The sequence below is a fragment of the Acomys russatus genome, chromosome 9 (assembly GCF_903995435.1).
Source record: "Acomys russatus chromosome 9, mAcoRus1.1, whole genome shotgun sequence".
Classification (NCBI taxonomy): domain Eukaryota; kingdom Metazoa; phylum Chordata; class Mammalia; order Rodentia; family Muridae; genus Acomys; species Acomys russatus.
The window spans coordinates 49,707,020-49,733,274 of record NC_067145.1 but is presented as its reverse complement, the minus strand read 5'-3'; the positions used below and the strand labels follow the sequence as shown (position 1 = coordinate 49,733,274).

At 41.9% G+C, this 26,255-nt stretch overlaps 1 protein-coding gene across 1 annotated transcript in view; it reads right to left on the bottom strand.

Annotated features, from left to right (window-relative positions):
• The window catches only part of Cubn (cubilin), a 212,550-nt gene that overhangs the window by 71,867 nt on the left and 114,428 nt on the right, over positions 1-26,255 (bottom strand). The window contains exons 32-40 of the mRNA XM_051151301.1: positions 15,928-16,087; positions 14,014-14,127; positions 11,326-11,436; positions 9,727-9,855; positions 8,724-8,856; positions 4,112-4,317; positions 2,416-2,600; positions 1,085-1,277; positions 651-848 (exon numbers count right to left, since the gene is read on the bottom strand). Of these exons, the coding sequence (XP_051007258.1) occupies positions 651-848; positions 1,085-1,277; positions 2,416-2,600; positions 4,112-4,317; positions 8,724-8,856; positions 9,727-9,855; positions 11,326-11,436; positions 14,014-14,127; positions 15,928-16,087 (1,429 nt within the window). The remainder of the gene's footprint in view (positions 1-650; positions 849-1,084; positions 1,278-2,415; positions 2,601-4,111; positions 4,318-8,723; positions 8,857-9,726; positions 9,856-11,325; positions 11,437-14,013; positions 14,128-15,927; positions 16,088-26,255) is intronic.

The following is a 26,255-nucleotide window of genomic DNA, read 5'->3' as shown; positions in this document are numbered from 1 at the left end:
ACTGTTCAGAGCACAACAGGTGGGTGATGGCATCATGTTGATAGGATTGACTGTACGCAGTCTCTATAGACAGGGATTTACATCCCAGCAAGTGCTGTTTCTCACTGAGGGAAATGGAAAACCATTACTTGAGTATGACAATCGAACATCTCTGCTTATATTGACAATCTACACTTCCAGCAAATTTCCAGGTGATGTTGACATTGCTGCTCTCGGAGCCTCGCAATGTCTCTAATGCCTTTTTGTACTTAGCCCATGCAGAGCGTGAAGGGCAACTATATGTATATTGTATAGTCTCATTCTTCATGCCTCTCCATCACTGTATAGCAAACCTACAACATATTTATTCCACCCCCAGTGTCAGGGGATGACGAGAAATGGATACATTACCTATCTTGGACCCTTTTTTTGTTTTTTTCACTTGGATCTTATAGCCATAGGTACAAATGCCAATGTCTATTTTCATGGTATCAATAAAAATTTAGCATAGCCTAGAAATCCAGACTGTTATTTCTCCTATGTGATGGTTTCACTGTTACAGCATATATGAAATTCTATACAAAGTGTGTGGAGCTAGTACACATGCATAATGACAGCTGAGTGTAACTGTGTACCAGAGTTTAAAGAATGATTTCAACAATGTTTCTTACCATCTCTTATCACCAGCTTGTCAAAGGCACATGATGGCGGCGATTTGATGTCCATGGAGAGAATGTTCAGTTCCACAGTAGAACCAGGAGCATGAATGATCCATATACAGTTAGCATAGTTATCATAGCTTCCAGGCCAGCCCGGGGAGAAAAAGAAGACTGGGGTGTCTCCTGTCATCACATACCCTCCACAAGCACCTGCAGCATGGAAAGCAACGTCTTTAGGCACTTGCCCTAAGAAATGCTTCAGAGTGGCTGCGTCTCAGGCTAAGAGATAGTACACAGTTGAAAGCGCCTCCTTCTCTTCCAGAAGACCCAAGTTGTGTTCCCAATATCTGTGGCAGGCAGCTCACAAGCACACACACACATGCATGCACATGCAGATACACACACCACACTAGTCCTAGAAAGACCAAATACAATAGCAAACACACCTGTAGCAATGGTAGGAACAATTCTATTAGAAACATCTACTGCAAACCACTCCAGAAGGAATCCCTTCCCTGAGATGGAAATATCAGAAGTAAATTCGAATGTCAGAGAGTTTCTACTGGAGCTAAAGGATTCCAGCTGGGTACCACAGTAAGTGCCAATCAGGTGGGAGTGAGTGTCAAATCCATCATAAATCTGCATGTAAGAAAACACAGGAAAGCATTGTAACTAGGCAAGTACATATACTTTCTTCATTAAAAGAGAATTTTAAAGGATAGTTTGTATTTTATGATTTTAACAGAGTAGAAAGAATATAAAGAAAATACTTTCTTTCAGTTTAGAACAGAAATTCACATTAAATATAATATTATAAATAATTTAAGGTGTTCCATATAGCTTTGGTGCAGACTTATCCTTAAAAACATGCTATAGCTTACTCAGTGGCTTATAGTCAAATCTGTGTGTGAGAAAGTACAACCTATCATGAAGATGTTCATACTCTAAGAGAGATGAGTTAATGACAAGGAAAAATCATAGCTGACAGGGCTCTGCACATCCAAAATACTTAGTTAATCTCTTCCATCTGTCTGAAAATATTAGGTTACCTATTTAGAGATATATTTTATGAGAGTTTTCAGATAATTGTAAACAAGTTCATTGTAATTATTATAAAACCCTCTCTTAGGCTTATTTTTTTCAAATTATGTTACAATTATTTCCATGCCTATTGGGTGATGGTCATGCCATCAATCATTGGGTTCCAGTCTGCGCTCTGAGATTCCAAGAAGAGCGATTGGACTGTGGTCTTTGGGGCCACAATAATTTCTCACTTGTATTTTCTTATTTTTATACACACTTTCAGGTTTCAAGGTTCAGACATTAGAACAAACAGATGACTTTCTCTCTTGGCAAGTCTGCTAAATCAGAGTCGGCACTATGCCTCCTTCCTCTCTTTCCACCGTAACACTGGAACTTACACCTATAGTAAAAACATCTCTTAATAAATGCCCTCCTCGCCTCAAGAAAAATAGCAAAGCAAGACAAGCAAATAAGCAAACAAAGAGGATACCAGGATGGAAGGTAGAAAAACCACATAAGTACGGCGAATAGGCATGTTTAGGCAAAGTCGACAATGTTTAAAACTCATTTGATATAGAATAGAAAATAACTAATATTATACAAGAATTACTTTTGTAAAAATAGGCAGCTGTTATGATATGGTAGGACCACAACATATGTCTTTTATTTGTTTGAATAGGTATGAATTTGGACTTGTTTTTGACAAGGGTAGCCATCAAAATTTATAAATATCCCTCTCATGAAAGAAAGTCACCTTTAATTTGTCGTAATAGCAGTTTGATGTCCATTCTATGCCCATCTCCAAGATTCTGCCATGGATAACCTGAGATGCATTCACATTTACTGTCCATCTATAATTGGAGTTATGGGGGTAATGTCCAGGCCACAAAGGAGATGCGATTTTCCCATGAGTTCCCACAATATTATCATTGCCAAATACTAGGAGGGAAAACAGAATTATAAATCAGATCTATTTAGAATTGTTCTTTAATCAAATAAAAAAAAAAAGAAAAGAAAACCAAAAAGAATGAAAACAAAGGGCAAGACTGTTGGAAAGGATGGACTTTCAATTGACTGGGATTTTTTTCTGATCACTGAAAGAAATACGGCTTCCCTTTTAGTTTGCTGGGCTTTTGGCTCCTGGATAAGTATGACTCTTGAATGAAATTCTATCTCCTTAGAAGGTTGCAGGCTTTGAAAAAAAGGTAACACTTCCCATGTCAAAAGGATTTCCTAGACACCAGGGAACTTGAGAAGCAAGGGGCACCATCTCACATCTGAATTGTATTTTACCAATTTTGCTTTGTTTTATGGGAGAAGGGATTTGTTTAAATTCTAAAGATCATAATGAGTGAGTTAATCCTGAAGCAGAAAAACTCAAATGGTATATACTCACTTATAATTGAACACTAGCCCAAGGAGTATGTCCCATGAAAGTCTTCACTTACCAGGGAATTGGGAAAGATGTGAGGACATCCTACTGGGACTCTAGGTGAGAGAGGTATGGGATAATGGGGAAATAGAAGGATCCATAGGGTCCTAGAAACCTTCAAGAAGAACATTATGACGCGAGGATCTGGGCCCAGGGGTTCTGCTCAAACTATGGCACCAAGGATAATACATGCAGTAAACATTGAATCCCTACCCAGATCTAGGCAATGGACAGAACATTCTCCACAGTTAAGTGGAGAGTGGGGTCTGACTTTCACAAGAACTCTGGTGCTCCATATTTGACCACGTTCCCTTGATGGGGAGGTCCGAAGGCACTCAGAGGAAGGATGACAGGCTATCAAGAAGAGACTTGGTACCCTATGATCATATAGAGGGGGAGGAGGTCCCCCTCAGTCACAGACATAGGGGAGGGGAATAGGGTGAAAGTGGGAGGGAGGGAGGAATGGGAGGATACAAGGGATGGGATAACAATTGAGATGTAATATGAATAAATTAATTTTTAAAAAGTAAAAAAAAATTGTATTTTAGAATCAACACATAGAATTGCTAATCATGGAAAAACTTGTTAGAGAATAAAATGATAAATATTTTATCTGTATTGAAAAAATAACCCAGGTTTTATCTGAATGCTTAAGCCAATCCTGAAATGATTCTAAAGGTCTAAATTAGAAAAATGCATTTAAAAGACCAAGTGAAACATGTCTGATAGAACTTTATCTGCCTGAACTATATTGAAAGGCTCATTTGCACAATATCATAAACATTAATAGCAGGTGGAAATTGGAACCTAAAATGAGCACTGAAAGCATTAAGCACACTTCCTCTTTCTATCAGTGAGCCATCCACAAACAATTTCTTTCTGGTAGATTTTTCTTCAATCTTAGAAAAGAAGGCAGAATGTAGGGTTATTTTTAATTAATACACTACTGAAACTTTTATCATCACTCCTTGTTTGTAGGGTACATTATGGAAGCCATTACGGAAACAAACCATCTTACTATTATTGAACCTGGCCTGGAAGCCCATGCCACTGCCTGATCCATCAGAGACAAACTTGATCCACAGAATATGCCCCTTGATAGATGAATAATTGGCAGGAAGGGAGTTTCCACAGTATCGTCCCACTAAGTGGCCCGTGGCATTGCCTTCTCGGATTTCCACAGAATCCTTGTTACAGTTTAGTGAGTTCTCCAAATGGAAGGATCTGATTTGGAAACAAACAAAAAGTTACAAAGTAAATTGACAGAATAAATATGAGAGTATCCTGATTCCAGGCCAGGGAATCCAAACCCCTCTTCTGGCCCCCATGTGCCAAAGCAATTCAATGCTGAGAACGCTGGTACAATAGCTGAATATCCCTCTGGAGTAAGAAAAAGAAACTCAATTTCTTTCTTTTTTAAAGTTTATTGAGACAGAGTTTCTTGGCTTGCCTTTTCTGTCTGGGACTTGCTTTGTAGACCAGCCTGGCCTCAAACTCACAGGTATCACCTGCCTCTGCTTCCCAAGTGCTGGGATTACAGGCATGACCACCATGCTCTTCTCTCCATTTCTTTCTTTATATGCTGAAATTAATTTAGCATTTTCCATATATGTGTTTAAATATATGAAATATAAACAGAATAGACTATCTTTGGAATTTTGAGACAAGCAAATGTAAAACAGTTCTATCTATAAGATAAACAGTACAGGGCTGAAGAGATGCCTCAGAAGTTAAGAGCACTGACTACTCTTCCCCAAAGGTCTTAAGTTCAATTCCGAGCAACCACATGGTGGTCCACAACAATCTATAATGAGATCTGGTGTCCTTTTCTGGTGTGCAGGTGTACATGCAGACACAACATTGTATACATAATAAATAAATCTTTAAAAAAAGATAAACAGTACAATCAGGCTCAATTTGATTACACTTAATGTTACCCCCAATGTGAAACAGGCCACAATTGTTTCATTCTGCTTCTGAGAAAAGAGAAAAGTGAATCTTCTCTCTCATCTCAGAAGATGAATCCATCAACTTACTCTGAAAGCATTCTACTGAGGCAGGCAGTGTGATCCAGCAACCCAATCACAGGAAAGCTCTTTTGAAATAAAGAATCTGGACCCCACATGCTTTGTGTGGGCATTTTTTTCTCTTACAGATTTTTTGCATATATAGATATGTTTCTAATTTTGTTTTTATGGGTTTTCTGTATGTGTGAATGTGAGTGTGCCAGATTCTGTGTTTCTTGTGCTTTTCCTTTGGCTCTTTGTTGTTGTTGTTGGTGGTGGTGGTATGTGTACTATTCTGGTTTATTTGTTTTTATTTTATGTCATCTTCTTTTTATAATTAGTATTATGATTTTATGTGACTGTATTTCTAATGGTTTGGATTTGGGTGGTGGGGAAGAGGAGATGACCTGGGAGGAGCTGGGGGAGGGGAAACCATAAGCAGAATATATTGTATGAAAATTATATTTTCAATTAAAAAACAAAATAATTATATATTTAGGGGGAGGAGAATCTAGCCCTAAATGGCAACTGAATCAGGGTGTTAACTAAAACTCAGGAGATCTGAATGCTCACAGAAATTCTGGCCAGTGACCTGGAAGATTGCACAGTGAAGGTCTTTCCTAAATATCTCTGCCTTCCAGCGGCAGGAACAGCTTCCCATCAGCAGTTACCGTGGTGATGCTTACTAAAGTCAAAACAAACTTCTTATAAAAACTTTATTCTTGGAAGTCCTTGGTTTAGACTGGTACATTTTATAAGCAAGTCTACCCTTTGGCTAAGATATGTCAGTAAAAATATAATGTGTAACAAAAATAGTGCACTTTCTGTGTCTCATTATCTCGTTTCTGTTCTGCTGGCAAAGTCTACCATTTCCTCAAAGCCCTCTGCTGGCATAAAGTGTAATTTCTGTTCATTCCTTTGAATATTTGTTTTACAGAATAAATAGGTTTTATTTCTCTCCTCTCCTTTTTACTGCAAATTCAACCATAACTTATCCAGTTTTTTCTCCCTACTCAGTTTCACCACAGCATCCCTAATCTAAACCCTGTGTTTTGGATCGTGTGGTTCATGTGCTTCGCACACACCCCAGGGAAGAGCTTAGTACACATCTGGATGTAGTTAGATCAGGCCAGAAATAACGCACGGGCCTTGCAGGAAGCCGTTCTCGTTATCATTAACACAGCAAAAGCAACTCACATTCCACAAAAGCCACTTTAACAATAAACCTCAAGCAAGCAACACAAAAAGGGTCAAGGAAATGTCAAACAGGTGAGCAAGGGAAAACCTCAGTCTCCAGGAGTTTTCTATCTAGTAATTAGGACTTCCTGTCTGTCAGCTGGTGAAATGGACGACACTTGCTGTCCTTGTTTGCTTTCTGTTGCTGTGACTTGAGAAGGAAAGAGTTTATTTGGCTGTCCCTCATATGGAAAGGCCTGGGCAGGGGCTCTGCACAGGAACCTGCAGGCAGGAACTGAAGCAAAGACCAAAAGGTAACACTGCTTACAGCTGTGTGCCCAGGTGTACAGTCAGTTGTCTGTCTTCTACAGTTCTGGCCCACTCTGGGATGGGGCCTCCCACATCAATTAGCAATCAAGACAACGTTCTAAAGGCATGCCCAGGCTAACCTTCTTTGAAATTCCCTCTTGTAAGCGTGTCAAGTACACACAAGGCAAGCGCCTATGCTCTAGTGCAGTGTGGCCATGTGGGCTTGTTCCTGAAGCACCACACAAGATGCTTAAGAATGAAAGAAACTGCCTTCACGGAACACTGCTGCAGCGTGGCCTTGGGGTATATATTTTAAATTTTAGTATTTTTAAACCTAACAGAGGTCCTTCAAATTTATTGTTGTCCCTGTAAGGATGAAATGAATCTTTTGAGGTTTCTATTCAATAGCCTCTTGAAGTTGATTTATCAATAACTGTGTCAAGAGCATATGTGTGGTAAATTATCACCAGTACCTAACCCAACTCCTGGCCCCATTGAACATCAGATGTGAACAACACACATGTAGTAGAGGCAGGAGTAAAAAAGACCAAACGAAAAGGGCTCATGTAGTTGGCAAGCTGTGAGGTAATACAAGCTATGTAGAGGACCATGGGCTTCATCACTCAGATGGGATAGCACTTCTCCATTGCTATCTGTAAGGCATCCCCAGGGAAGGAGCCTACATCCTCTGTGTGCTCAAGGCGCTGATAAATATTTGTTGAATAGAAAGACACATCATGGAGGATTATTGTATGTATATTTGTGTAGCTTATTACATGGTTTCAGTGAAAACAAAGACAAAGACAACCACAAACCTCCCCACACGGCAGTTTAAACTTGCATTGCCTTTCGGGTATAGAAAGAGTGTCTTTGCTTAGCACAATAGCACTTGCAATGTCACAATGTCACTAAGGAGGCATGGTCTGACTGATGGATCAAAGAAAAAAACTTGAAATATTTGAATTTGTCTTATTTTAAATCATTTGTGTCATTTTTCTAAGCAGTTCTTGTTGCACAGGTGGGCATGCCTATGAGGAAGAGCCAGCAAACAAAGCTCAACGTGGCAGCACTTAGCAGCCAGACATGGGCATGAATGCCTGCTATCCCTACATGACAAGGTGAGGCAGGAGGATCCCAAGCTTTAGGTCACTGTTGGCTATACACTGAGTACATGCGAAAAACAACAGCAGCAACTAAGAACGATTCAGCCTGACCCCAATAACATGTACATGACTCATGACTTTGAACTCAAAATGGCAATTTAAATGCTAACATATCTTCAATAAATATTTTTGTTTATTATTTATTTATCTATATACATCTATCTATCTATCTATCTATCTATCTATCTATCTATCTATCTATCTTTGAGACAGGTTCTCTCTATGTTGCCCTGGCTGTCCTGGAGCATGCTGTATAAACCAGGCCAGCTTCAGCTTCAAAGAAACCCACCTGCCTCTGCCTCTGAGTGCTGGGATTAAAAGTATGCAACACCACACCTGGCTGCCAGTGCATATTTCTTAAGTACCCATTATTAATTTGACTGGCCATTGGAACCTAGCTACTAGGAATGAGACAATCTCATTTCACACGCCACGTGCTCTTTATACCTGCTTCTAGGAAATACTATTATTGCTCTTTAGTTTACCCTAACTACAAAAGCTCTCATTCACTCCAAATCCACAGTCCATGTTGCAAAAGACTCAATGAGAAGCTTGAAAGCAGTTTGTTTTACAAAAGAACTTCTAACTTAAAAAATTAAGAGGAAAAAAAAAACCCTTCTAAATAGGTTTTTCTGTCTGATAGGACAGGAAGGGTGGGTTGGAATAGGGTAAAGAAGGCCAAATGAGGATAGGTCTCTCTCTCTCTCTCTCTCTCTCTCTCTCTCTCTCTCTCTCTCTCTCTCTCTCTCTCTCTCTCTCTCTCTCATATTGTTGAGAAATTCTTAATATGTTATACAACCAAAGCTCTGAATGAAGCTGAAGACATTGAAGAAAGTCTTCCTAAGGTTCCCACATGTTGTCTCTGGTGATGGCTTGAACACAGGCTACTGGTCACTCATTCTGTCAGGAACAGTGCATCCTTCCTGCTGACTTGGCCATGCTCAGACAACACATCCCATCTCTGAAAAGGACTTACAGAAAGGACAGCTGCAGCTGGTTGCCAGGGGAGCTGACAATGTTCCAGACACATTCCATATTAGGTTGGTAGTCATCTGGGTAGCCAGGGCTGTTGAAGATGCCATCAGCCATGTGGAAGGTTCCACCACATGCTGGAAGGCAAAAGAAACAAAGGGAATTTCAGAGCAAAGACCAAATGAAGGACACCACAAGAAACAAGAGGACGGGCATTAGAGGCAGAATCTGCAATGAAGGACAAAGCGCTTCATTGCAAATTAAGAATTGATATGTGAATGCTGAAAAGAGAAAACCATGAACTTCACAGTGTGGTGGGACAGAGGGGACTCTTTTCTAAAACCCTTTCTCCCTGTGAACTAGAACTTGAGGTAATACAAGACTTGTTTTTAATCTTGTTTTTTTATGGCCAGGATAAACATCAACCCTTGCCAGCAGAGAAGGTACTTTTCCCTGGCTGCCAAGGAGAAGGCAACCCTGCAGCTTTTCCCTCAGGGAGAGCACTGAAACACTCTCTACACTTTATCTGTCACAGCCCCTCCTGGCCAGGAACTGCAGTGCGTGCAGGATGGCACTTCTCTCCCTTCCTGCTCAGGCATCTCATGGCACAGTGGACCCGTCAACACCCAGACCTACTTGTCCCCACCACCAAGACCAGGCGGCAGAAGAATAACCATGAGGCTGTGCATCTGTAAGAGTTTCCATCACACTGGCAGTCACAGAGTGAGCCCCTTAGCAAACATGCCCCTGTGACGCTAGAGAACAGGTCTCCAACATGACAAGATTTAGCTAAAAGGCAGCAAGGTTTCCAGTTGACTCCTCTCGCTTCTAGACCTCATGGCTTTCAGAATTTACACAACATTGAATTAAAAAGAAGGCACAGGGAAAATTTCAAGAAAGGAGCTCCCAATGTTACATGAAAAGAGTCCCAAATAGCAAACCAAAGATTTCCATCACATGTGTGCTAACCCTGCGGTAATCTGTTGGTGTTAATGCCTCTCTCTTACCCGATGCTGATGCGGAAAAGATGGCGCGAAAACCCTCTAAACTGCCCAAGGAATCGGAGACAAACCTCAGTGTCAGGGCACTGCCAAATGATCTGATGGGATAAGGCATGGAGGTACCACAGTAACGGCCTAAAGGATGAAAAGAATTACAAGGAGGTGAGTAATGGCATGGCTGGGGCTAGGCATCTTTTTACCAGGCACACACAAGAAAGCCCAACAAGAACCACTTGTGTTTGAGAAAATGCCTGATCACTAAAGATGAATGCCAGATGCAAGCATAGCTGGGATGATTTATAGCCCGAAATTAAAAAACAAAACAAAACAGTAGGAAGACAGAGCAAAAATTGATGTAACCAGATTCCAAATGTAACTCAAGCAAAAGTTTCCAACCTGGTAGAGATGGGATAATAATGCACCTGGAACCCCAGCCCCCATCCCAGGGAAGAGCTGATGATGGATTCAATGTCTGGCTTGGCATTTACTAGCTATGTAACCCAACACAAGTAACTTGAGTGCTCTTGTGACTCAGTTTCCCCATATGAAGAGGGTGATATATTGGAAATAATTAAATCTACGTCATAAGGATATAGACTGAGGTACCATTTATAAAGTACTTAAAACAGCACTCCACAGGAGTTAGCTGGGTAAGAGTGTATGTTATATAATACATCCTTGTCTTTGGTCTGATGTGAATGGATTAATATCTCAGACAATACAATCAGGGGTGAGCCTAGAGCTCATTCTTTGCCCATCTTTCTCTCAGGCTCCATTCTGGGTACACAAATAAGCAGTGAGCAAAGCAGTCTTCTCTGACAGAGTTTGTCCTCTGCCATGAAGACACTTCCATGGCAAAGGTTCATGGAGAAAGATCACTTCACCTGAGCTTATTTTGTCTGAATCATTTTAAGACTATATCCCACACATTTTAACCTTATTGGGATGATTAGTACAAAAACTAGTGGACTTTTAATAAGCCAAGTGATTAATTTTAAAATCTTTTTCTTCCACTGGAGCTGGCAGAAACATTTCCAATGAAATATAAGAACCACTTTAAAGTGCTGACCAGGAATTCCTGAAAGAATTCTGTTTAATGCTGGAATAGCCTTTGTTCCACTACTGCTTCAGATTGTAATTTAGAGTCTGTAACTTGTATTTTAGAAATAATTTAAAATATACAAACTATATTTTTGAACACAAACAAGGTGAGTTTCATGAGCGCCACATTATTATGCCTTCAGACCATCTGGTTATTCTGATGAGGCTCCTGATGATTATTGGAAACAGTATAACCTTAAAAGCCAACACCCCCCCACACACACACACAGAGACAGACAGACAGACAGACAGACAGACAGACAGACAGACAAAGGCACACACAGAAAGCACAAAGAAAGACACACTCAGAGACACAAAGAAAGACACAAACACACACAGACACAGACAAGGACACACACAAAGAAACACACACACACATAGACACAGACAAAGACACACAAACACATATACACACAGATACACACACACACACACACACACACACACACACACACACACACACTTTACATGCCAAGACTACAAATGTAAATGATTCTCTGGTACCTTGGACAGGTGCATCATAGTCCTTGCCATCCAAAACTTCTACAAAGTCCAGTGCACAATTTGTGCTCCTTGGAAGTTGAAAGTGGGTAAAGGAGAGAGTAATATGATTAACTGTGGGGAAAAAAAAGAAGAAGAAAGAGAGAAGAAAATTGGTTATTTAATAAAATACTAGCAAGTAGAACAGAGATTTTTGCCTCTGGTATTTTCAGATGAGGGTTTTCCAACAGGGAAGCAAGGAATGTGGCAGCTTTGCCCCAGAGCGGGTGGAGTGGGGGAAGTAAGCAGAGCTAAGGACTCAGCTTCATGCTAAAGGGCTTCCGCTGAAGAGTAACAGAATTGATGTTTGTGAAAATGGCTGTGGAATCCCAAATGCTAGTCATGGTGAATCAGGACTCTTGGGTAGGTTCACCCTAGGGACTTTGGGAAACGTCTTATTAGGAAATAGAATCTTAGGCTTGTTTTGTTTTGTTTATCAGCCACTGTTGTGTTTCTCTCATAAGCATTTTCCTCCACAGATGAGTTTTCTTAGATTCTGATTCCTTACATGCGCTTGTACTGAAAAGCCTTCCTGTAGGGGAGATTAACATGGTTCCCAGGTGTGGGATGGGGAGCAGACTTGTGAGAAAGCAGATGTTTAACCACTTAGAAGTCGAACCACTTCGTGGGGGAGCTTGGTTGTTGCCAGCTGAAAAACATCCTAATAGAGACTCTGAGAGGAGATATATATATGAGCCCCAAATACGATGCTGGGCTTTTTGGGACTTGGCATTGTTTGGCTGTTCATAGCTCCATTTGGAGACACTCCTAGAGAACTGCTCCAGGGAAGGCTTCAAGGCTTTAGGCTCCGGCTGAGGCTCTGGGTTCCAGTTGCTCCAGGTTTCAGGAGCAACTCTGGTGGAATTGCTGGTCTGCTGAAATCCTGCTGAGTATGCCAGGAGAATTGTTTCTAGGAACTGATACCCAGAAGGTTTCATTCTTGTTTTCCTTAATCTCCTTTCCCTCTTGTTTAGGGTAGTCTAGTCGGGTTGTAAGGGAGGTACGTTTATTTAATAAGTTAATAATAAAGTATACTTGTTAAGGAAATTGAGCCTACACCTTCCTCCCCGGGCATGCCTCCTGGCACGCTCCAGTTTATTCAGGGGTCAGAAGCAGTGCCCTACAGCTCTGAATCACCCATCAACAAAGCTTTGACTCACACAAGGAACAGCCAGTGCCTGAGTTAAAGTTCCCTTTTGTTGTACTTTACAGTGTCCCTAATCTTCAGAATGGGACCTCTTCCTGCTGCTGTCCTTGTAGCCCTTAGATCTTTCATCTGAGTGTTTTTACGGCTCATTAGAAAATAATCAGTAGGCACAAAACTATTGGGCTCAATGCAGAGGGTTTCTTTATCTCTGGTTTGTTGGGGCTCCACCCTCTCCATCTTCAAAGGCTAAGGATTACGTCATTGGCTCCCACATCTCATGCATGGCCACAAAATACTATCAATTTATGAAAGTGTTGGATAATATTTGAGTCCAGGTCTTTTGCAAATTATTTTGTGCTGGGACTTCCTTAGCCTAAGTGACTGCCCTATTTTCACAAGGTCATTAATTAGAGAGCAGAGAAGAGAACTTAATGGCTTTCCCATGTAGTGTCTTAAATCACAACTTCTTCCTGGAAGCCTTAAAGGAGGGCAGGGTTCAAATGACACTGGATTCATAATGCGGCTTGGATTACTCTGTTTGGAGTCATTCTGCTGTGTCTGTAAGGGCTCTCTCATTTTCCCTGACTATTACCATGTCAAATAATAGAACTCGAAGATTCCAAAAAGAAAAGAAAGTAACCATTTATTGAGGGCCTCAAAGTCTGCACTAGGATTTCATAAATATACATATGGCAAGAAAGACCAGATTACATAATTAGTTTCCTCGTTAGTGACCAATAGCTTGTGGCATTGTATCCTCCAACTGTAAGATATTTCTCCAATCTATATCCTCCTTACTCATGCGTCATTCAGCACCTACCACGCTCAGAAACACATGTCAAGAGCTCTTACTCTATTAATTACTTCTTCATAACCTCAATCTTGCATGCCTGCCAGCAAACAAGGATAGACACAGATACTGTTTCACAGCCCTGGGGGTCCAACCTAAGCTTTTGTGCATCGTAGGTAGGTAAGTGTTCCAGAAGCACATCCTCGATCCTTTGTGTGTTGGAAAGGCAGGCACACAAAGACACTGCTCTTGATTCATGTAGTGCTGTGGATCAAACCCAGGGCTTCAGTGGTGATGGGTGGTACTCAGTCCACCCAGGGCTTTAGTGGTGATGGGTGGTACTCAGTCCACTGAGCTACGCCCTCAGCTCCCCAGCCCTTGGCTTTCTCAGAGACAAGGTCTCCATATGTTACTCAGGCTGGCTTTGAACTTACTGTTGGGCCCAGGCTGCCATCTAATTCACACTTCATCTGCCTTAGCCTCCAGAGTGCTAGAATCAGCATATTCAGCATTAAAATTTCTCTTTAAATTAGTATGAATCAGTTTTAAAATGCTTCCTTACTAGCCTAGAAAGTATTCTGGGAGCCAGGGCTTCCAAAAGAAGGGGCCAATCATCAAGTTTCTACCACTGAAGAGATGAGTGCACCACTTACAGCCTTGCCTCCCAAAGGTACCACTTCCCTAGATTCCCCTCCTTTTTATTTTTGCTACTTACATGGAGGTTGAGCTTCAAGTATCCAGGTACAGTTTTGATTGTTTGGATATTTCTCAGGGAACAATGGAGAGGAGACAGTACCAGAAGAATCAGTGATGATGTGTCCTCCGCACTCTAGGAAGTGCAGACACACATGTCATATACCTTTGGTTTCTACCAACTAGATCAAACAATTATTAGATGAGGGAAAATGTAAATAAATTCCTATTTCTACAGCTCATACCAAGGAAGCTCTGCCAACAAAGCATCTCATAAACTATCAGTTGATGAGAAAACACATTATATTTATATTAATTTTCAATTACAGAAAGTGGGGACGTGGCATAGAACTATATAATAAGTGGTTGTGAACTGTCTGAATCATTCAACTAATACCCTGGCTTTGATTCACTTACTCTGTTTACTCAAAAATTGTAAGGGGGATGATTTGTTTATCAAGTAACTTTCTTTTCTCTAGAAAACACTCAGGTTTTAAAGATGATTGAAACTTTACCGGAGAAGCCCATTGCCCTGTGGGAACAAGGGGGGAGAGCAGGTTGAGTCTCTGTCTCTAGAGGAGGCAGGGCTGAACCAGGGCTTGGAGCATGAGAGGAGTAGTGGAGTGAGTGGGCAGCCTGAGCAAAGACATGCATGAACAGAAGGGCCATATCCATACAGTCTGGACCAAAGCATGAGAGGCTTACGTAGTATTAGAGGCAGCCTACAAATGGGTAAGACAGGTTTGGGAGTGTGCTCCGCAGTCGGAGGGGCTTGGCTTTCACCTTCTAAGCCACACAGAGCGAAGACAGACATGAGGACTCGCAATGTAATCATTGTCTCATATGAGTTATTTGGGAGAAAAATGGAGTGAGGCTGGCAGAGTCTGAGGAGGCTGTTACAAAAGTTCAGATAGGAGCAAGAGGCAACTTTTACAGAAGCAACACTTCAAGGAATGCTAAGTATAAAAAAAAAAGTGTCAAGTACTGCTTTTTCTTTGAAATCACAGAGAATGGTAGTCACACACTCCAGTGTCTTGCTCCAATGTCTCCACTGCACCTTTGGAAGGCTGGCTCAGAAATTGTTTCTATCCAGGACTACTTACTAATATGACACCTGCAAGTCTACTGATGTGGATATTAGCAGGAATATGCTGAGTAAGCCGGAGAACCGTATTTGAGGTGAGGCCAGTGAGGTGGCTCAGTAGCTAAAGGGACTAGCCCTTAAGGCTGCTGACAGGAGTTCAATCCCTGAGATCCACAAGGTAAAAAGAGAGAACTGAGTCCTATCAGTTGTCCTCTGACCTCTACATGTGCACCATGCCACACAGATAAATAAATACATGTCCTTCTTTTTAATTAAAAAATATTTTGAAGTAAACGATCTGCATTGTCCAGATAAGAATCATGGCCCCATTCAGACCTATTAAGAACCACCAAATCTCTGGGTTCCTTCCACTGCTGATGGTTTGATAACGACTAATCTCTGAGCAAATCTAGTGAAAGGCAATGGGTGAAGAGGCTTGGAAGAGGAAATTGAGAAGTGGACAAAAACAATAGAACACCATGGGATTCAGCAAAGAGGTAAACAAACGAGACTGTGGAGATGGAATCTGACTCTGTAGTACAAACCAGCCTCAGAATTGTGTGTCTCCACAGACAGGTGGTAGGTAAATTAATTAGGCTAACTCTTTTTTATGTATTACTGGTATTATACCATTAAACGTTATTATAAAACCACAACACTTAAGAGATACACAGATCCTAAGACATAAGATACTTAAGGTAGATGAAGATAAGTAAAATATATGAACAGTTAGAGACTTCTGAGTCTTCCTATCTGAACATTTGCATATTAGGTTGGAAGCTGAGATCAGTTCCTGACATTTGCTGTCATTAGATGACTAAGAAGGGCTTAGGTGACCCACAGTTTACTTGCCTTGCCTGAATTGAGCTCTGAAGCCCCTGCTCTGTCTGGAAGATCCAGACTGGAATCTCACAAAGAGGGTGTTTTCTGAAGAAATGATGGAGTTAGGTGGCTGCTGTCTTCCACACACACTGGCGACACGGGTGTTTGCGGAGCTTGAGCCATCATATGTCTACAAAATGGAAGACAGACAACTGGTTCAATAATGCGAGTTAAATCTATGAGGCCCACAGTCTGTGGACTATCTGCATATCAGTGAACCAGTAGAACATCCCACTGGCTGCGTCTGGAACAATTGGCCTTATTTCATTCTCTTGCTGTAGAGTCCCAGGGGCATACCTGAGTACTTGGTTATTTCTAGAGACACTATAAAGATTTCAGTGTGAGGTTTTGTGCTAACAGCACCATCACCTCTATAAGCTCTGACCCTCACACAGCCCTCCTGCCGCTCATGACTACCAGCTCACGGCAGCAGCGCATACATTCTTGGAATCCTTTGCTCCTCAGAAGACCATGGACAACAAACAAGAGAAACGGCAAGATTTTTCTGATAATGTGAGTGGAGTGAGACTTGTTTCAGAAATTCCCTCATTCAAAGACATCTATTAGGTTCCATGCCTGCCCAGCATCCTGCTGGAACTCCTCTGACTCACTTGTGCCAGTGCAGTGAAGTTTATATGAAATCAAGTTTCCTCATATGTTTGGTACTTACAGCAAACATGAGGTTTTTTTTAGCACGTTTGTGTGTGAGCCAGGATAAAGGAGTCCCTTGTCTTTGCATGGCAATACTTGCTACTACTAAGTATACTGAGTGGATTTGTGCAATCACATGAATAAGATAGTAAGAGATTTAAATTCTCAGAGAGAGGGACCAGATCTTTACAGTGACAAATACAAAGTAAATGTGGCTTTAGTACTTCTTCCTCCCTCCCCCTTTTATCATTTAATGTTCACATTTTAAATCCAAACATTCAATAGATGAAATTTTTTTCTGTTTTTTCTTTCTTTGTTTTTCTGAGACATGGTTTCTTTGTGTAGCCCTGGCAGAACTGGACTCACTCTATAGACCAGGCTGGCCTCAAACTCACAGAGATCCACCTGCCTCTGCCTGTCCAACTACTGGGATTACAGCTGCGCGCCACTACAAACAAACACTGACTGAAATTGAATTATATTCTTCTAGCCAATTCAAAATATGATTTTCAGTACTGCTCATTTGACCGTTCACTTAGTCTCCATTCAGCCATAAACAGGACATTGTGTTGTGCCTTCTCCCACCAGCTCAGAAAATATCCAGCAAGAGGAAGGCAGAGAAGATTGCAGAGTCAGAGGGTGGGGAGGACTGCTGCCGAGCAGTGTCCTCTGGACAGAATTGGGTCTTTGCAGCCATCAATGCACATAGCTGTGGTTGCCTGGATATCAGATCTAGTGAGTCACCCAACATGGATAAGGGGGGCCTCAAGGGGCTCCATCCCCTGGCTTAGGAGCTCCTGGCAGCTGATGAATGATAGAAAAGGACAGTCAGTCTTCTTCAGTGATGTGGCCTTGTTCATGCTCCAGTGTATAACTACGCTCACTGGTGTATGTATGGCACACCCTGTACTCAGCTGGTTATACTGTACATTCACTGGTGTATGTATGGCACACCCTGTACTCAGCTGGTTATTGTCAGGTCCAGAAAAATTCCCTAAACTCCTAAAGGCATTCCAAATATCCAGAAATGGGCCCAGCCTGGACTGTAGCAGGGTTTCTGGTGGTTAGGTAAAAGCCAGTATTCCTCAGGAACTTGTGATGCAGGTTTCTGGGTTCCTATCTACCAAAAGGAGTAATTTCCCCTACCTCTGGCAGAAAGAATATATGGATAACTGTGGCACCTTATAGCACATCAAAGCTCATGTTGGCCTCCACATTTCCTCAGTATCACAAGTACCAGTGAGACATTTCAAAGCCCATGCTAGCATCCTAGCCCTTCTCACTTCCTCCTCCTTCTAAACTCCTTCCTGCTCAGGGCGTCCCTCCATGGCCCTCTGCCCCCAGCTACTCATTCTCCTTATAACCCTGCTACCCCTGGTGTGTTCTCTCTGTGCTCTGCTCCTGCTGTTCTCACTGTTTTCTCTTTCTCCCCTCACTTGTCTAGGTCTAATCCACTAGCCGTGTTCAGTCTGATTCTTTTTCTTTACTCCGGACTCTTGCAGTTGCCTCTGGCTGTTCTCTCTCTTATATCTACAATAAAAAAAATCTTTCCCTTTACCATATCATGGAACAGTCATCTTTCCAGTTTGTACAGTTATTATGCAAACAAACAAATGTCATAAAATTAAGGAAGGTTTGGGAAGAGGGATGACTATAATCAAAATAAGTTTTATATGTGAATGAAAATTTCAAAGTAAATAAATACTGTTTCCAGTCTTGCATGACTCCTTCTTTTAAGTAAATATTAGCCAAAACAACACCTAAGCACTCACAGACACACCTCTTGATTGACGTAATTTTTAAACTCTGGTAAAGCACTAGACTCTCCATAGTATATACTAATTCCCAAAAGAATAGAAACTCGAACTTTTTCCAAGTCCACACTTAAAAAGCAAAATGTTCTACTTTAATTTCTGCTGCTGAGAAAAAATATCCTGACAAATTAAGGAAGAAGGGGGTTTCTTTCAGTTTATAATTCCAGTTTACAGTCTATCCTGTGGGGAAGTCATGACAGGAACCTCAAACAGCTAATCACACCACATTCAAGAAAACAGCAGAGAGAAATGAGCGAAATGAATGCATCAACAGTCTGTTCCTTACTTGTGCTCAGCTTGATTACTCGTATACAGTTCAGGACCTTTGCCTAGGGAATGTTGCCACCCAAAAGGGATATTGCCTGTGTCAATTAATTAGTTAAGTCAAATCCTCCATAAACATGCCCACAGGCCAACCCAAATAGACAGTGCCTCCGGAGATCTCTTGCCAGGCCATTCTTGTCCTTGAATCCAAGTTCTGTCCCAACAGAATATCGTGTGTGTGTGTGTGTGTGTGTGTGTGTGTGTGTGTGTGTGTGTGTGTTGTAATTGTATAAGCATCACTATAAATGCTTCCTTAGGCTTCAATGGCATGTGATTTCCTTTAAATAAATGAGACAAATGTGATTGTTATGAAATTATGTCTGATTCAAGATAAGCTAGTAACTCATCCAAGGTCACACAGCTAGTGAGCATGGATCTCCATTCATTAAATTCTATATTGCTCCTTTTTAAAACACTCTTGTGATAGCTGGCTTATTGTCATGTGCTTGTAACCCAAGAATTTGGAGGATTGTAGTAGGAGAAAATAAAATTCACACCCACCCTGGACTATATTAGTAAGATACTGGCTAAATAAAGAAATAATTTATGCATACTTAATTATCATTCTGTAAAATTTCAAAGCCTTAGACTATCAATGAGAGAGTACTTTTAAATAGCATTTAAAATATCAATTCTACTTGAGAGTACTTTTAACATTTGCAATATTAAGACAGTGTTCTCACACTTCAATTTTTAATTTGCAAAGTTGAAAGGAAACATTGCAAGAAAGAAAATATGAGACACTGTGTTCCCACTTATTTAATGATCTATGGCCATGAAACTATCAATATCCATGACTCTTTATTTCTACTTAGCTACCAAAGCCGAGCTAGCAAATTGCATCACCACTGGATGTATGCATAATATAATATACAATCCCTAAGTCTGTTGGCAAGACTAGGCTTAGGAATTGATTTTTTGACTTGCTCCTGCAGTATAAACACAAGACAAAACTCACAACTTACTCTTTTCTTCTAGATGACACTAATAAAGTAAGATTTTTGAAGCTCAGTACACAAAAGAAAAAATAGCAACCATGTTCATGGGTTCCAACTAGCACAGCTCTCAGGAAACTGAGGCAGGTCTGGCTAAGTGGTAAATTTTTCCATGGGAAAGGACTGGGGATGCCATAAAAACCACAAGATTCTAGCACACATATTTAGTAAGCCAAAAATGAAACTGTATTGTATAAAAAGTGCAGAACCTGGCACATAATAGCCAGTAAATGCTGAATGTAAAAATGTCTAGTATATGTGAGTTTCTAGTGTCTCAGAAGAGGAGGCTGGTCTGAGACAACCCCCAAGAAAAAGCTGACCTCTCCCTCATGAGGTGGATTATAAAAAACAAAGTAGGCTCAGCAGTAAGAAGGTCTGCACCAGGTGAGAGGTCAAGTGTGGCTGCTGTGAGGTCTTCTATGGCTGCTGTCATGCTAGGTTTTCTATATTCTGTGCCCAAGAGTGAGTGCCAGGGGTACAGTCACAGGGCTTAGCCAACCCTACAGCTCGGCTCCCAGGTGTCCTTCTCTGGCACTGTGAGAGAAGGGGCAAGGATGAGGTAGGCCAAGAACTTTGGGCTTGTCCCATAGCCGAGTATGTCAGACATTGGACTTCTTGCTATGTGTCAGTCTTTTCTACACCCTGAGCTCTAGCCAGAGACAAGAACTGAGCTAATAGATTAGGAATTTTCATGTTTAACATTTCAGTATCATGAAGTTTGAGTAAATGCCAGGTTAATGCATGCCCCTCCCATCCTACATCAAGTGGCATTAGGAAGAAAATCCTTCAAGTGAGAGACTGACATCCCTTCCTGATGGCATTTACAGTTCTGGGAGGAGGGGCCTATGTTTAGTCTTACAGAACGGCAATTCAAGAAAACGTAGTGGGAATCTTTTACATTACTGTACATGATGTATTTGTGTAAATATTCATTATTCATAAACTATACGAGTTAGTGAATGTTGATAGCAGAATTTCTTTCAGAAGGAAAGATAACCTTACTTAGCAAAACATCTGTATAAGCTTTGATGTAGAGCCAAAATAATGGAGGTAATGTTTCCTTCCTTGGGGGACAAGTTGCTCCCTTTCCTGTGCTTCCTAATCATTGTTCAGCCATCTCTTCCATGAAATGGAACTAATATTAGTCTTTATCATAGAGAGAACTAAAGGAGTAAAAAGAATTAAGAGTTTTCTTGGTATACTGTCGGCGTGTAACAGATAGCTATTATATAGCATGAATCGTTATGACAAAACATTTCACATCTCTCCTCTGTCTCCCAACCCAGTGGACCAATATGCTACATGCTGTCAGTTTTCTCTGATGTATCTTTTGATTTCATCTCTTCTCCTCATGCCCAGGGGCCTTAGTATTTGGATCTTGCTTGCCTTGAATCACTTTTTTATGTCTTGGCTTTGTGTCATCTTTGAATTGAGTCTCCAAACAACAATTGTGCCATGTGCTGTCTCTAAAGTGTAAAGCCAAGTACAGAGGGAAAGCTGAGCAGCCATACAGGTTTGTAGACAACATCAAAGACAAGCAGTCACTGGTAGCTACACCTGAGAGCTGATGACCACGTGACTGATGTGCATGCTGGTGCTGCAGCCTCAAATACCTGCTCTGCTCTGCTCTGATCAGAACCCTGGAGTGATTAAACAGCTCGTGGTCACTTGATGGAAACATCAGTCAGTACTTATGACCCAAAGCTCATGACTGCAGGCAAAAATGAATTTCAATGTTGGCAATAACACATATCTTATTTTCTAAAACTTCCAAGTTGAGCTTTCCATAAAGAGAACCTGGGAATGTATAAGTGTGTGTGGCTTTATTTTCATTTGTGGCACTATACCTTTTGTTTCCTTATTTACAAATCTCCTGGGAAATAATAAAAACAATGCAATCATAGTATGACAAAATACGTTAGATGGAGGCTGGTAAAATGGCCCAGCAGTTAAAGAGACCTGCAGACAAGTCTAATGACCTGAGTCTGAATCCTGGGATGCACTTACATGATGAAGGGAGAGAAGTTGTCTTTTGACCTCCATACACATACACACAAAATAAATAAATAAATAAAAATGTATTTAAAATGTTAATTTTGTTAGAATGCTAAAGACTGAAGAAACATATATCTTAATATTTAAGTATTTAAAAACAAAGTAGGGACTGTTTATGATGGTAATGAGCAAAGAGCTGAGGATTCTGGATCCAGTTCTGTGTTTCTAAGGCCCACAATTTAAAAGGGTAAGTAACACCATTAACTTAGGATGACTAATCCTGCTAGAAGTAGCAGTAATGGGAACTTTAGTAGTAACAGCAAAATATCAGCATGAGCCACTGGCAAGTACTTCAAATACAGCCTGTAAGTTAGTTCTTCTTATGGCCCCATTTTCCAGCTTGGAAACTTAAAAGACTTAGAAAATGTCAGGGACTTGGAGTCATATATTTACTGGAAGCACAGAATAAGACAAATCTTGTCTTCCTGGCATCTCACTGGTTATCGTTAAACCAAGGGGAAAGGGAAAATCAAATTTCTTTTTGTTTGGTTTGAATACTAACAGGCCAGAGTTCTGAGAACCTGTGTGAGATCCCCACGACCTTTCAGAACGATCATCATTAGAACTCTCTCTTCTCTAAGACTACAATAAAGCATCATGACTGGGGCTGTGATGGCTGATCTTGCCTGTCGACTTCACTTCATCTGGAATTAACTAAAACCCAAGCAGCCGGGCACACCCGTGAAGGGGTTTTCTTGGTTGGATCATTTAAGATCCGAAGACTCACTCATAATCGGGCCACACCTTCCTCCTGGGAGAAACTCACATAAAAGCACAAGGCAGAAGGAAGCCTTTGCTTTTTTGTCTGCTTGCCCTTATCCTCACTGTCCCTTAGAGAACCCGACTAATACAGGGACATTTTAGAAAGCCTTCTGTTGGGCTCCTGTGGAGGTCAGAGTGTTTGTCTTCTGTCATGCATTCCACCCCACTGAAGAGGCACAGTACTCCCAGCATGGCTAACTCAGCAGGGTATCTAACAAGCAGTCCAGTGTGCAGGCTAACAAATAAACCTAAAATCTCACCCCTGACAGCTAAACCTGGTGTGCTCACGGACCTCGGTATACTAGGAACCCTATGTTTCCCCTCTCATGCTTAACTGCAAGACTCTGGCCTAACACACCCTCTCCTCTCACTGTGACACCGCTGACTTCATTGGGCCACCTGGGCTTCACTCTTCACTAAATTTTAACTGTCTGGTAACTCATGTCTCTGCTTTAAGTGCTTTAAATCTTAACAAGGTGAAAGAAATGTGAGGAAAGGGTGATATACTTAGGAAGTAAAAGAACTAACTCATATCTGTCAGGTCAGAAGGGAACTCTAATTCCCCAAACTCCAAAAGGCACTACAAACTCCCAGAACTGCGCTGCACCTGGACTATTAGAGGACTCCTGGAAGTTAGGTAACTAGCAGTGTCTTCAGGAACATGCGAAGCCCTTTCCCCTCCACCAAAAAGAGTCATTTCCCTAACCTCCAGCAAAGGGGACATATGGACCTTTGGCACCTCTCAGCATAATCAAGGCCCTTGCTAGTCCCCAGGCTCCCTCAGTCCCTACTCACAAGTGCTTGTTAAACATTTCAGTGCTCTCCCTGCCCCCCAGCCCTCATATAATCTGGCTATTCACATTATCCTAGGCCTATTCTCACTATGCTTTCTCTATTTTCTATCGACGGCTATTTCCCTGTCCCTCACAGAGAGCCCTGGCCATGTCCACTCTGCTGGCCCAGTTCAGTCTACTGCTTTCTTTTCCTTCTCTGGACTCTCCCAGATGTCTTGTAATAGTCTCTGTTTTTTTCCCTCCCTCCCTTCCTCCTTCTCCTTCTCTTTCTCCTGCTCTCCTGCTAGCACCCTCTCTCTCTCTCTCTCTCTCTCTCTGCTCTGTTGCTCTCTCTCTCTCTCTCTCTGTCTCTCTCTCTCTCTCTCTCTCTCTCTCTCTGTCTCTGTCTCTCTCTCTCTCTCTCTCTCTCACACACACACACACACACACAACACACACACACACACTAAAGCCTTCCCATACCATGGAACGGTCATGCCATTAGTTTATACAATATCAAGATACAGAATTGACCTTGAGAACACAGAACTCATGCACTCACTGTCACATGTTAAGTACAGTAGCGTTGCTGCTAATGGACTTCCTAGCTTCAAATCTGACTCCAGGATAGAGGAAGGACTTAGTGACAAAGAGGGGAGTCTCTCGGGATATTGTCCATGCTGTGAGAGTCATAAATGCAATCAAGGAAGGATATGGAAACGTGACTCCTTGCAGTGGCTTTTCTGGAGGGGAGAGAGGAAGGGAGTGCAGGCTGCCTCATTTTTCCTAGCACACTGTTCAGAAGTGGGATACCAGCTTAAATTCCCAACCTGACATCTCGAATCAGGGCTCTTGCTCCTATGCTGTTGCTCCTGCTCCCACTCAGCCGTCACATTTTCAGAAGACTATGAGATGTTAAAAATGTGCAGTGTCTGCAAACAGGGACTTAAAGATTCCCCCAAAAGGCAGCATTTAAAGAGACCCTGAGCCAAAGTGAACAAGAGACACAGTAAGTACCCTGGCCCATGAACTGCTAGCTGTGGCTTCAGCTCAACTCCTTCCTTTGCTTTGGCACAGCAGCTGGAGGCTCATTTTGGCACAGGCAGGGATATGGCTGAGAACGTTATCACAGTGAGTCACAGAACAAACATTTTAAAGACATTACTCAAGCATCTCAGTGCAAACTAAAATGTCTGGTGGGGATAAAGAAGGAAGGGGAATGAAAGGAGAGGGGAGAAAGAATGGGGAAGGTGGAAGGAGCAGGGGAGAGGGAGGAAGGGTGACTGTCCTGGCTTCATCTGAAAAACAAATATTTAAAGATGGTTGCTTCCTTTCTCTCTGAAGCTTCAGTTATCTGTTATTCCTGCTTGTCTTTGGCTCCTTTTTGGGAAATGACTGTGTTTCAAAAGCAAACATTTCTTGGGCTGCATCACAAAAAAAAAAAATAAGGCAAATTGTGGAAGCTGTATTAGGTGCCTGTCCTGTTGTGCCCTGGACGTTGCAAACAACTGGCTGTGCTGCCTGGGATCTGGGTTGTTTCAGTTCCTTCACTTAGGCAGCAAAAGCTTCAGAAAAAAACAAACAAAATGGAACCACCTAGGGAGTGCTTGACTCCTGTGGCTCCAGCTGTTGGCATGAGTGTATACTCGGTGCAAACAAGCAGGATGGGCCTGGGCTCTGCTAGCCTTTTATCTATGCTGATTCTCACAAGGCAGACATTCCATTGCACTGAGCAAAGAGGCTGCTGGAAAGGGAGGTCAGTTTCCAGGGGCCTTGGTGCCCCTCAGCCGCCCTCCCTTCTCCATTCCTGCCCCACCTCTCTCTCCCCTCCTCCCTCTCATACTAAGCCCAACCATTTTCTCCCAGATCAATAAGAACTTGCAGACCCATATAGCGTGGAAGGCTCAGAAGATAAATTCTAATGAAGCAATTAAACTGGCAGTTGCGGGGTCACTTTTAACATTTAGTCTTCAGGAAGGAAAACAGAACGGAGCCACTTTCCCCTGCTGACCACACAGAGCCATCCCCAGGCAGTCGTACTATTGCCTAGCATGAAGCACTCTTGGCACATCATTGCCTAAGGAGGAGAGTCAACGCCAGGCTGGAAAGCGGAGAGCAGGAAGCACAGACAGGTTTCCAAATTTGCTGAACCCTCTCAGGTCAGCTCTGTGTGGGACCCTCAATATTTTAATTAGAAGCTTTTAAAGAAATCGTCTCCCTCCCTTTTCATTATAGCAGAATGAAAATTCTAGAAAACACACCTGTGCCATGTTTTCCAAATCCTCATGCAGCCCAAAATAATGAGGACCTATGTCAATGATAGCAGCACAATTCCGCAGGTGTCCTCTGCAAATATTAAAATGCAACTGATTCCTGCAGGAGCGCAGATGGCGAAGACTCATTCAGACACTCATCCACCTTGTGGTTATTAGGAGGAAGCCATATATCAGACCGTTGCCTGTGGGTACAGGCCGCTGTGGCTGACATGAAAGAAGCCGGGCAGGGCTCCTTACTTTAGTGCCTTAGTTAATTTCGCATCACAGAGATAGCACAGCTGATAGAAGCAGCTCAAGGAGGAAAGGTGTAATTTGGCTGATGGCTCTATTTTTCATTTTTTAATTTGTTTCCTCTGCATGCTGAAGTTTGCCTTTCATTCATGGTGCTCCAGATTGGGGCGATCTGTGGGCTCCACCCTACCTTCTAGATGGGCTGTCATCTGTATGACAGAAAGATGAGCCTGCCACTCAAACCCTAGTATTCTTACATTCCAGAGACTGAAGCTCAGAGGTTCTGTGAATGAGATGGTGACAGGATACTGCCCGTACCATCTATTGTAAGCCCCCTCCCTCTTTCTACTCACAAACGCAGGTTCAAACTGGATGCTTTTCTCTAGCTTCGTAGGTTCCCAGAGCCCTTAACAAAGA